The 13534-nt window shown below is 48.2% G+C and overlaps 1 protein-coding gene across 1 annotated transcript; it reads left to right on the top strand.

Annotated features, from left to right (window-relative positions):
* The first annotated feature begins 9322 nt into the window (after nucleotides 1–9322).
* On the top strand, nucleotides 9323–10516 carry LOC141569731 (melanoma-associated antigen B5-like). The gene has a single exon (XM_074324088.1). It carries the CDS (start codon nucleotides 9323–9325, stop codon nucleotides 10514–10516), a length of 1194 nt encoding a protein of 397 aa, XP_074180189.1.
* The last annotated feature ends 3018 nt before the right edge of the window (nucleotides 10517–13534 follow it).

Genomic DNA, 13534 nt, shown 5'->3' with positions numbered 1-13534 from the left:
TGAGGTCTGGGGCAGGCGTTTCACCTCGGGGTTGAAGAGAGCAGCCTGCCTGCCCAGTAGTGGGCGGTTGAGGTCAGTTTAGTTTTAACAAAATGTTTACCTGGTTTTCCTGTTTTCTCATGAGTGACTTCTGGGTAAAGATAGAAGGATAGATAGATGATAGATACCAGATAGATACGTAGATAGATAAACACATAGAAACATAGAACAATTTCAGATGTTATTTGTTTTAATAAAGGTTTAGAAGATTCAAAGTAGAAATATGAGAATGACGTGGCCGTCACATTTGTTGCTATCTAAAACGTTTGAAAGTTATAAGACAAATTGTGGTGAAGGATGGTTTACTTTTAACATAGTGTTTATCTGCATTTCCTTTTTCTTCACGACTAACTTCTAGGTAAATAGATTAGATGTAGGTATAGAGTATTTTATCAAATGTGATGTCTTTTAAAGAAGGTTTACAACCGTCAAAATGTGAATATGTGAATGACATGGCTATCATATTTTTTCTATGTAAAGGGTTTGAAAGTTACAGTTTTGGAATTTCTAAGACAAATTGTGGTCAACGTCGGTTTAGGTGTAAGCAGGATTTCCATGTGCATTTCCTTTTTCACCCCATGAGTAACTTCTAGGTAAAGAAAGAATGATGGTAGAGAGACAGTTGGATGCATGGATGGATGGATGGATGGATGGATGGATGGATGGATGGATAGGAGATGTAGATAGATAGACAGATAGTTATACAGATATGTAGCATTTTGTCAAATGTATCTTTTAATGAAGCGTTACAACCTTCACGATATAAATATGTGAATGACATGCTCTCACATTTTTTACTATCTAAAGGTTTAAATTTTACACTTTTGGAAATTATAAGACAAATTGTGGTCAAGGACAGTTTACTTTTAAAATGGTGTTTACCTGCATTTTGTTTGTCCTCATGAGTAACTTCTAGGTAAAGATAGATTAGAGTAGATATACTAACAGACGTAGTATTTTTTTCAAATGTTATATCTTTTAATGAAGCTTTACAACCTTCAAATTATAAACATGTGAATGACGTGCCTGTCATATTTTTCCTATTTAACAGGTTTGAAAGTTACAGTTTTGGAATTTCTAAGACAAATTGTGGTCGCGGTCTGTTTAATTTTAACACAACGTTAATCTGCTTTTCCATTTTCCTAATGAGTAACCTTTAGGTAAAAAACAGCAAGACAGATAAATAGACTGATATAGATATATAGTATTGTTTTCCAATGTTGTTTCGTTTAATAGAAGGTTTAGAACGTTCAGAATATGAATATGTGAATGCTATGGATCTCACGTTTTTGCTGTTGAAAAGGTTTGAATGTTACTGTTTTGAAATTTGTGAAACAAATTGAAAATATTGAATATTTTGCTCATGATCGAGATAAGATAACATGACAGTGAAACAGGATTTTCATGGAGATGTAAAAGAATCCAACGATAAAATACTTGGGATCCCGAAATGAAGGAAGGAAATTAAAAAACAAGAATTTCACTGTGTTCAATTATTGGTTTGCCGTATTCCTTCTAGTCTTTATTTTTGTTATATTAAAACTACCTGGATTTGCTTAGTTTATTAAAGAAAGTTTGTTGCAGATTATTGCGTATTGTTTGATATGTACTAGATTTAAGAAAAAAACACTGATGGGTTCTTACTATTTCGGAGATTCAAAATAAACATATAATAGCAGCTAATCATTAAAGACCCACTGCGTCCCAATCCATATCCCAAGTCGTCTATAATACAGTATGTATATTCTTCCATTTCTACACGATAAGGCTTACCGGAGTGCCTTTACAGATGAACAACTTGCAAATGTTTCACCTTCACAAAGCTGTTAAGTGACACAGCTAGGACTAGATCCCCATTTTGAATTTGTGGGAAGTTCACATTTTTCCAATCCTCCCAGCCCGAGTCTGACTATGTGTCTTTTAATTCACTATTTCCATCACAGAGCTCCAGGAATGCAAGTCAGGGGACAAAAAGGTCTCTGTACAGAGAGCAGGGGATTAGAATATTATAGGTAGAGCAGTAGGAATAGTAGGAATAGCGAGATGTGGGACCCTCCAGACAAATGAGAAGGATGAATAAAGAAGAAAAGAAATAACAGTCAGTGACGGTAGGATTATATACACATGCACAGCCAGTTAATCTCAAAACAGGGGTCTCAAAAATCATCCTGGGCAGCCTCCCCCTGTAAAAGTAAATCTTGCACTACAGAAGTCACATGAGAGGCCAAGTCTGGAAAGAAGGAATCGATCAGTTTGTTTTCTCTCTGACAACCCAGCACCTCGTCTGGGGTCCCTGCATTTTGCCCCAGCCTGCCCCTGTCACATCACTCTTTGGATGAGAACCCAGTCTCTGCCAGGTTTGTGGTAGGAAACTTCTCAATTTGGTAGGGATGTGACATTTCCCAGAAGGGAACCACCACCTCCAGAGCAGTGGGTTCCATAGGGCCCCACCCCAGCTATCAGCCCTTGAAAGACAAAAACAGTTGTGGCTATTCCCGGCTCATCCTGACCTCTTGTCTTGGATGTCCCAGGAAGGCTATCCCCTAGGCCTGAGGGCTATCGCTCCAGGTAAGCAGAGGATACAGTCCCTAGATTGGCTCGCAGTCAAGGTGAAGACCTTGATTAACACAACAGAGGGGTCTGCACCTAGGCCCTCCCTCGAGGTTTGCCCTGGCATCTGCTTGGAGGCTTTCAAGGAGATGGGGCTTTGCTTTTCAGGTTGGCTGTCCAATTCAGCAGAGAGTGACATCCCAGCGCGAGGCAGCCATCCAGGTAGAAATCCTGTATTAGGGATGAGGCAGCAAGCCACCCCAGAAGAGAGGGAAGGCACAAAGTTCCGCTTCCACAGTCGGCCCTGGACGTCCAGGTAGAGCTTTCAGACTGAGGCTACCCCTCGGTTTCTGAGGGAGGAGACGATCTGGGGGAAGTGCAACTCTTGGACCCATGGGGGAGCCCCATTCAGCCAAGGGGCTAACAGTGTCAAGGTAGTGACACTAAGTGACAAAGAGCGTACCCTTCCCAGAAATGGGGATGACCTAGAGCCCTGTCCCACTGTTGGAGACCTGGGCTCTGTAAGGTGACCAGTCACACCTCCCTCCAGGGCGTCTCCTGGACGGGAGGGACCTCATCCAGGAGTACCTCAGGTCAGCAGAGGGAGGAATTCTGGGCTGTGCCAAGAGTCAAGGTGAGGTCCTTGAAGACTGAGGGGACCAGATACCCGTTAACTGGGGGCAGCACAGATTCCTTCCACCGCTGTCAGCCTTGGGAGACCAGATGAGGCCAACTTCCCCTCTTCACAGGGGGTCAGGTTATTGTCAGCCTTTGTATGAGGGGAGAGCTACAGGTCAAGACACGGAGCATACTGAGGGAGGCCTCAGGAGGGCACTGGCCCAGAGCAGAGGGGAGCCCCCAAGTCTCACCATCTTCCAGCCCTGCGAACCCTGGGCAGGGCTAGTCGGATACGTCACCACCTCACTTCCAGCCCCAGAGACTCATTGAAGTGAAGGTGTTGGCCTGAATCTGGAGGTCTCTAGTGGGCCGAGGGAGAAATTCAGGTTCCGACCCGGGGACAACTAAGGGGGCCGCCAACCTCAGAACAGTGAGGTCCCATAGAGAGAGTCTCCCTGTTGCCACTGAACTGATAGCCAGATGTGGGACCCTCCAGATTGCGGACCGACCACCTCACAGTACTGGGGGCCCCACAGAATCCTCCGACTGTCAGCCCTGGGAGGTCCCAGGGAGAGACACCAGGAAGAGGCGCCATCAAATCCCACTGAGAGGCAACTGAGGAGTAAGGGTCTCAGTCTGAGTGGGGTGGTCCCAGTTCAGCAGAGGGAGAAATATTAACGCCCACACGTATGAGTCAAACGTGGGACACTGAGTGAGAACCTTGAGTGCTAACACCCCACGTAAGGCCTGAACCTGCTTCCCACAGCTTTCTGTTTGGGCCGTGGCCGTGTGAGGAGACGCTCACTTTCTGCTGCTTTCTCCCTAGCAAGGTGGACGCCCCGTGTCAGTCTCCTTCCTCCACGTGCTGGCATCACTTACTCCCTGCCCACACTGGTGCCTGCTGTCCTGACCAGTGCCACCACGCCTAGGGGTCAGGAGAGTAAGCTCCACGCTCAGGACAAATGCCGTCAGGCCCAGAGTGAGACCCAGGGGCCCGGGGGTGTTCAGGTCACTTCAGCAGCAGGAGAATAGTCCCCTCGCCCTTGTCTCCTATATCTCGGGGTGCTCCCAGCTTCTGGCACTGCCCAGGACCCTCAGGGAGCCCCACTGACCACCACTGCGGCTGCAGGTGTTTCATACACGAATTTGGACAATGGTGCCAGGAGTCAAGACGAGGAAAGTAGAGGCAGCTCCCAGGTCCCGGCCCCACTGAGGGCACCTGCAAAGATCCTGTAAGCAGGAATTCAGGACGGTTGGCGCACCCCCAGCATACAAAATGAAAGAGACTGCTGTGAAGGCAGCACTGCTGAGACTGTCAAGAGAAAGCACAGGGCACACTTCCTTCAGATCCTCACGAGCGCCGCTGACAGAATGAACAGGTCTGTGGCCTTGACATGCAGGAAGTCAACCCCACTGACCCCTCCGAAGACCTAGTTAGCAAATCGGACATCAGCAAAGAGAAAAGTCTCAGGGGTGACGGAGACTCACCCCTGCCCCGTCTCCTGATGAATCTCCAGGGCCTCATCTCCATGAAGGGCAACCGTGCCACCGACAGGAGATGTGGGAAGAGTTGACTACGATGGGCGTCTCTGCGGATGAGAAGCACCGCAGGTGGGGAGCCCTGGAAGCTCATTGCAGAAGATGTGCTACAGCCCAAGTACCTGGAGTCCCCCAGGTGGCCGGCAGTGATCCTCCACGCTACGGGTTCCCGTGGGGCCCAAGAGCCCTCGCTGAGACCACCAGGATAAGCGTGCTGGAGAGTTGGGACAAGATCAACGAGACCGTCCCCAGTGCCTTCCCAAAGCTGTATGAGGAGGGTGGGGAGATACGGCGGAGAGAGCAGAGGTGAGAGCCGCGGCCAGGGCTGCCGACGTTGCCAAGGCCAGTGCGCGTTCCTTCCAAGGCCACCTCGCACAGCTCCCCCCACGTGTAGTGAGGTCTGGGGCAGGCTGTTCACCTCGGGGTTGAAGAGTTGTGAGCCTTCTAAGTAATAGAGCAAAGTATGTGCCAGCGGGACTAAAACACGTATGCTGTTTGGTTTTATCCTTTTTGAGATGAGCAGTTTTTAGGTCAGTATTTTTTTGTTGATGTTTCCCTTTTTAACAGATGGCTTGTTTTGCTTCAGAATCTAGGTTTATTATTGTCATGGATGTCACATTTATTATCATTGAGGTTTAAGATGAACACTTTAGTTATTCTAAACAAATTGAAAACCTCCATATTTTCTTGACACCGATTTACTGTACCTCACGTGACCAAGGCAGTGTTGGGCCTTGGGAAACTGCCAGTCCTGAGGCGACAGTGTGGGGGAGGAGAGGTCATTTTAAGCCAGGCTGCATGGGGGGCTGGATGATGCTGTGGGAGTGGTGGGCAGGGGCCAGACCCTCAGATAATGGGTCTCACAGGTGAGAGACAAAGACTGGAATGGAAAGGACATCTTAACGGTTACCTTGGAGTGTGGGAGAGCAAGAGAGGAACCTCCACCCGGGGCCAGACTAGAAGGGGCCCTGAGCGCTTGCCCTGGGGCAGAGGATCACAGTGCACAAGCCCAGTGTTTTAGGCATCGGATGTCCACAGAGTCTAGAAAGAAAACATCAATAAACCACAAAAGATCAGGGGCTCACAAAACCACTGGGCTCAGCCCCTTCCCTTTGGAAAGTAGATCTATTAGAAGTGAAGTCGGATCAGAGCCTAAGTGTGGCTAGTGAGAGAAAGAAGAGATCGGTGTGTTTTCTCTGATAACACAACACCTGTCGTGGGCCCTCCTCTGCCTTTGCAGCACCTTCCCCACCTCACGTCACTCCTGGGGCACAAAAAGGTCTCTGCTGGGTTTGCAGTAGGGAGACTAACCAAGAGCTTTCAAAGATGTACCATTTCCCAGGAAGCCTTTCATAGAAGACAGGAGTCGCGAGGAAGACCCTGATGAACGAGGACTGATGAGACACACCACTTGGTAACTGGAGCGAGACCGGCTTCTGTCTGCTCTCAGACCCAGAAGGCCCGGACAGGGCTGTCGGGCTGAGCATCCCCTCCCTTACTTTCAGGGCTCTCAGGGACATGCGAGCTTTGTTCTATATGGGTGACCTTAAGTTGGAAGAAGGAGCAGTCCCGGGGCCCGTCGTTAGTCAGGTAAGGGTCCCGAGTGAGCACTGGGGTCACACCCCTACCCTGAACAGAGAGGCCCCAAGGAGCCTGCATCCTGCTGTCACCCAGGAAGGGCACAGGGAGGACAGCCTCATGTGGCACTCCCTGACCTTCCCTCTCTGGCACCCCAAGTCAGCACTGTGGTCTGTGGCTCTGTGACACAGGACACTACAGGGACACATTCCATGCCCTGCCAGGATTCAAGGGCAGAGTCCGGAGGGACAACAGGGCACCACAGACCCCAGGGCAGTGAGGTGGCACAGAGACTGCCCCAGCCGTCAACCCTGGGATGCCTTGGGCAGGGCTGTCAGACTGACTCGGAGAGAAGGGTGGCAGAATGGAGGGCCTTGGTCTGAGGAGAGGGTCCTCAGGTAAGCCAAGGAAGACGTCCCCGGCCCTGCCAGGAGTCCAGGTGAGGACCCTGGGTCAGGATGTAGGGAACCCTCCACGCTCAGAACTGAGAGACCACAGAGAACCCTGCCCCTGCTGGCTGCCCTGGGATACCTGGGCACTGTTGACAGGATGTGACATACTCACTTCCTCCCGTGGTGTCACAAAGGGGTGAGAGACTTACTCTAAGGGGTGTGGCCTAAGGCCCGCAGTGGGAGGATCTCTAGGCTTTCCAGAGGCCAACGTGAATACTGTGAGGACGAAGGGAACCACACAGCTCACAGCAGTGGAAACAGGACAGAATTCTCTTCCTTACCTGGCCTCAGGAGTCCGAGACAGGTATGGTCAGAGGCGGAGATCCGCACTTCCTCCTGGGGGTCTCAGGGTGGTGCTGGCCTTAGGAGGAGGGGCAGGCCCAAGGGCTGGGGAGCAATTCTAGGCCAGAATGGGGGTGGAAGCAACCACTGAGGGACCACCACCACTAAATCGCAGGGATGACAAAGAATCTGGTCACATCCCTGGGTTCAGCCCTTGAAGACCCAGGACAGGGCTCTCCCGCTGAAGCTCCCCCAACACTTAGGTCTAGGGCAGGTTAAATCCTTAGTTTGAAGGTGGAGCCACCATTCGACTAAAGGGGTGGGCATACCAGGCCCTAAGTGGAGCCAAAGTAAGGGCCCTTATTGAGGACTGAGGATAGAAAACTCCCACCAAGCAGTCAGTACTGGGGATACTTGGGCAAGGATGATATGCTGAGGGGCCTTGTGGGGACAGAGCCAGGAGTGCAGTTTCCAGGATCTCAGCCTCACATGGAAAGGTGGTGGCTCAGGTAGTAAATGGCCATCAGCTGTGGCTAGTTGGCCGTCAGCTGTAACCGGTGAGCCATCGGCCACTAATATAACTGCTGTGGCTACGCTAGCAGAAAAATGGGGGGCTAGCAAGAAGATGGTAGCTGATCTAGCAAGCACGGATTGTAGTTAGCACGGCGGATTGCAGCTAGCAAGTGAGGTTTGTTGGTTGGCAGAGAAGTGGAGTGTGGATTGCAGATTGTGTGGCTCCTGCTTCCTATGTCTCCAACCCAGCCGCCAGCGAGACTATAGTGGTGTGACACCCCTACCTATGGCTCCATGGGTGTTCCTTTTTGGCCTCACCATATCCTGTGTTCTTATGTGGGGAGTGGTACCAGTGACCCTACGACACCGTGCATGACAAATGGCCCGGAGAGAGGGTGGCAGTGCCCTGAGAACCCTGGCTGAGCCCAGGAAGTCTGGCTGTGCCCAGAGAGAGTGGCAGTGCCCTGAGAGGCCCTGGCTATGCCCAGGGAGACTGGTGGTCCCCTAAGAAGCCCAGGAAGTCTGGTTGTGCCCAGAAGGACTGGTGGTGCCCTGAGAACACTGGCTGAGCCCAGGAAGTCTGGCTGTGCCCAGAGAGAGTGGCAGTGCCCTGAGAGGCCCTGGCTGTGCCTGGGTAAACTGGTGGTACCCTAAGAAGCCCAGGAAGTCTGGCTGTGCCCAGAAGGTCTGGTGGTGCCCTGAGAAACCCTGGCTGTCCCCGGGAGATTGATGGTACCCTAAGAAGCCCAGGAAGTCTGACTGTGCCCAGAAGGGCTGGTGGTGCCATGAGAAACCCTGTGTGGGGGCAGAGCCCCAGAAAGTAGTTTCCAGGCTCTCGGCCTCACATAGACAGGTGCTGGCTCAGGTAGTAAATGGCCAACCTCCAGGATTGCATGGCCATCAGCGGCCTCTAGTTGGCGTCAGCTGTAACATAGATGAGCACAAGACCCTGTATAACTGCTGTGGGACAGAGAGAGGAGGAGAAGAGAAAGAAAAGGGCTGGCTCAGGTAGTAAATGGCCATCAATTGTGATTGGATGACCATCAGCTGTGGCTAGTTGGCCAACAACTATAACCAGTGAGCCATTGGCCACTAATATAACTGCTGTGGCTATGCTAGCAGAAAAATGGGAGGCTAGCAAGAAGATGGTGGCTGAGCTAGCAAGCGCGGATTGCAGTTAGCACAGAGGATTGGGGTTGGTTGGTTGGCAGAGAAGCGGAGTGTGGATTGCGGACCATGTGGCTCCTGTTTCCTGTGTCTCCAACCAGCCGCCAGCGAGACTATACTGGTATGACTCCCCTACCTATGGCTCCGTGGGTGTTCCTTTTTGGCCTCACCATGTCCTGCATTCTTATGTGGGGAGTGGGACCAGAGACCCCACATGAGACCCTGCATGACAGGCCCCTTTACTTACTTCTTGTGGGTCCCATGACCTCTCACCAATTGAATGATGCTGTTCAACGTGAGACATGAGACTCCTAAAACTAGAAGATGGCCAGCCGCTGCTGTCCCGTCAGTATGCTAGAGTCAGAGCACACAGGATGCAGCTGAAAGGGGACAGGCCGATTAGAACAGGAGCCCTGTGGGTTTTTCGAGCAGTGCCCTTGAGGAGAATTGCAAACTTAGCCTTCCTTATAACCAAGTGGTATTTCCATGCCGAAGGTGCACACATCCTCTCAACCTTCCACCCCCAGGTACACTCATCAATGTGCTACCATCCCGCCTGACCATTGTCCTGGACCACAGTCATCATGTTTCGGGGTCAAAAGAATATGCCCCGTGACCATGAGAAATGCAACCAGGGTCGCGATGACTCCAAGAGTCACAAGACACTTCAGGCAGTATCAGTAGTGGAAGAAGAGACCCCCTGCTGCTCTTCTTCTGTTTTGGGGGGTAATCCAGTGGAAGAAGAGACCCCCTGCTGCTCTTCTTCTGTTTTGGGGGGTAATCCAGTGGAAGACGAGACCCCCTGCTGCTCTTCTTCTGTTTTGCGGGGTAATCCAGTGGAAGAAGAGACCCCCTGCTGCTCTTCTTCTGTTTTGGGGGGTAATCCCCAGATTCCATCAGCTACAGAGACAAGTAGCACTTCCCAGGGCTCTTGGAGAGCATCATCTACCACCATTGCCTTTTCACGTGCTTTTCACACCAGATCTGATACAGATGATGAAAGCCTAGATGAAGAACATCCACGCTCCTCTAACACCTTATCTTCTGCGAACTCATGGAGTGAGATTCTAACTATGAAAGTGGAGTTGGTGGAGCAATACCTTCTGTACAAGTATAAAATGAAGCAGCCCATTCTGAAGGAAGAGATGATCCAGATTGTAGGCAAAAATAACCGAGACGAGTTGGATGACATCCTCCAGAAAGCCTCTAATCGTATTGAGGCCGTCTTTGCAGTGGACTTGAAGGAAGTTAGCTCAAGCAACCACTCATATCGCCTTGTGAGCAAACTGAACCTCCCCAATAATGGGAGGGTGTATGCTGGCCGGGGATTACCCAAGACGGGTCTCCTCATGAATATCCTGGGCCTGATCTTCATGAAGGGCAACTGTGCCAGCGAGGAGGAGATCTGGGAATTCCTGAACATGCTGGAAGTATACGCTGGGAGGAAGCACCACATCTACGGGGAGCCCAGGAAGCTTATTAACACAGAGTTGGTGCAGCTACAGTACCTGGAGTACCGCCAGGTACCTGACAGTGAACCTGCACGCTATGAGTTTCTGTGGGGCCCGAGAGCTCACGCTGAAACAAGCAAGATGCAAGTCCTGGAATTTTTGGCAAAGGTTAATGACACAGTCCCTAGTGCCTTCTCACCCTGGTATGAAGAGGCTTTGGAAGATGAAGAGAGAGCACGAGCCATAGAGGCAGTGAGGGCTGCCACTGGTGCCACAGCCGGACATGATATCACAACCCCAGCTTCTCCCACACCTAGTGATCTCTGAGGATTTTTATCAAGATAAAAAAAATGACAGCACAATAGGGATTTTCGTGGAAATGTGAAAGAATCCCACAGTAAAATTTTTGGGAGAATGGAATAGAAAGAAAATAATAATAAAGCATCATCAACCTTGATTTTACTGACTCAGTGTTTTGTTTCATAAATTGATGTATAACTTGGCGTATTAAAGAATGTAGAAGACAGTAAAGCTTAACAAGTTAGACCTCTCACTCACTGTCTCTTCTATTCCCAAAACGTAATTCAGCATCTGCGCTTTGGAAGGCTCTGTGCTAGTAGTGGGGGTGCAGAGATAAAGACCCAGCCTCTGCCCATAGAACTTTGGAAGCTTGGAGCTTCAGTCATGTAAGGAAGATGTTGAGATCCCCTCTATGACTTACAGGAAAGCAAAAAGGATGAGTGAGACGGGAGGGGTTCCAGGTGAAAGCAGTCAAGTATAAACCCCCTGAGGCAAGGCAGTTTAAGTTTTGGAAGCTACAAGTCAGTGCCCGCAATACACTTTTACATTAAACTACACGGTGGACTGTATGAGGCTATGGGACTGGTGAGCAGAGGCCAGATCCTCAGATGAGGTGTCTGAGTTGAGAGAAAATATTTGACTGGAAAACTGCACTGCGGGGTAAGATCTAAAATTAAGGCCCAATAATATGGGCTGCCTGGACATTTGGAGAAACCAGCAGGGACTCACATCTGCTAAATGCAAGTTCCCCTCCATAGTCTTCACTTGCAGATAAGGTCCCCTACCAAACAACCAGCTTTATAAGGGGACAAGGCACAGATCTTGCTCATTCCTAAGCAGCAGTCGTCCGTCCCCTACCAGCCTGCAGAATTTTGCAGACAATCTGATTACACGCTGCCATGGGAACTAGGGGTTAGTTTACCCTCTTGACACCAAAAAGGCCCCCTCCCAAAGACACTGTCTCTTCACTGTGTTCCCGAGTACAACCCACGTGTGGCACAGTGGGGCACGCGGTGTCCTCCCCATCCTGTGAGTACACATGGTTAATAAATGGCTGTCTACCTCATCTCTACAGTGTCCAGTGTTGTTGTGTGTGGACACCCCGTGACCACCTTCCTCACCTCATGGGGTAAACAGAAGGCCATAAAACATGCTCTTGTGAATTACGTTGGGATGGTAGATAATCCAGCAAGAAATCTCTACCTGGGGCAGTGTAGTAGTTATCGCAGGCTGCCATAATAAAATACTCCATACTGGGTGGCTTAAACAACCAAAATTCATTTTTTCACTGTTCTGGAGGCTGGAAGTCCAAGGTCGAGAACTGGCAGGGTTAATTCCCTCTGAGGCCTCTCTCCTTGGCTGGTAGACAACTACCCTCTTCACGTGGCTGTCTCATTGTGTGAGTGTGTCCCTGGTGTCTCCTTGTGTGTCGTAATCTCTTCTTATAAGGACACCACTCAGACTGCATTATGGCCCACCCTAATGGCCTCATTTTAACTTAACCATCCCTTGAAGACCTGATTTGCAAGGGGAATGGAGATAAGATACATGCTGAAGATAAAGGACTACTGTATATATGAATTTTTTTTTTACATAAACCTAAAGGTAACCACCCATGAAAAAATCCAGAACTGAGACACATAACATAACAAAAAAAAAGAGGAAGCAGAGCAAAAATCATAGAATACCACCAAACTAAAATAAGACAGAAACAGAGTGGAAAAGAAACAATGGAGACACTGAGCTACCAGAAAACAAAAGATAGAATAGCTATAGAAAATCCTCATATATCAATAATTACCCTAAATGTAAATGGACTGAACTCACCAATAAAAAGGTACAGAGTAGCAGATTGGATCAAAAAAACAAAACACAACCATATGCTACCTTCAAGAGACACATCTCAGCTACAAGGACAAATATAGACTCAAAGTGAAAGTGGAAAACGATACTCCAAGCAAATGGTATCCAGAGAAAAGCAGTGCAGCCATACTTACATCTGATAAAATATACTTGAATATAAAAAAAGTAGTAAGATTCAAAAATGAACAATTCATAATGATAAAGGGGACAATACAACAAGACATAACAGTCAACAATATATATGCTCCCAATTAGGGAGCACCAAAATATACAAAACAACTACTAAGAGAACATAAGGGAGAAATTGACAAAAACAGATTATAGTAGGGGACCTAAATATGCCATTGACAGCTATGGATAGATCATCAAAACAATAAAATCAATAAGGAAATATCAGCCTTAAATGTAACATTAGACCAAATGGACATAATTGACATTTGCAGAGCCTTTCCTCCCAGGACACCAGATTATACATTCTCCTTTAGTGCATAAGAAACATTCTCAAGGACAGGCCATATGCTGGGACACAAAACTAGCCTCAATAAATTTAAGAAGACTGAAGTCATACCAAACACATTTTGTGACCGCAATGCTTTGAAATTAGAGATCAACCGCAAGTAGAATGTGGGACAAACCACAAATATGTGGAGATTAAACAAATGCTACTGAAAACATCTAGGTCAAAGTAGAAATAGGAGGAGTGATCAAAAGATACACAGAAACAAATTACAATAAAAATACAACATATCAAAATTTGGGGGATGCAGCCAAAGTGGTAATCAGAAGGGATTTTATATTATTACAGGTGTATCTCAAGAAACAAAAATAAATCCCACATAAACAACCTAACATTACATCTTAAAGCACTACAAAAAGAACAAATAAAACCCAAGGTTAGCAGAGGGAAAGCAATAATAAAAATTAGGGCAAAATTAAATGAAACAGAACAAAAGACAACAGAAAAAATTAATGCAACAAAGAGTGGGTTCTTTGAAGAGATTAATAAAATCAACAAACCCCAGGCTAGACTGACTAAGGGGGGGAAAAAAGACACAAATAAACAAAATCAGAAATGAAAGAGAAGTCATGACAGATGGCACAGAAATATAAACAATCATACCAGAATACTATGAAAGATTATATGCCACCCAATCAATAATCTAAAAGAAATGGACAAGTTTT

The sequence above is a fragment of the Rhinolophus sinicus genome, chromosome X, assembly GCF_036562045.2.
Source record: "Rhinolophus sinicus isolate RSC01 chromosome X, ASM3656204v1, whole genome shotgun sequence".
NCBI classification, from domain to species: Eukaryota; Metazoa; Chordata; class Mammalia; order Chiroptera; family Rhinolophidae; genus Rhinolophus; species Rhinolophus sinicus.
This window is presented reverse-complemented; position numbering and strand designations above follow the sequence as displayed.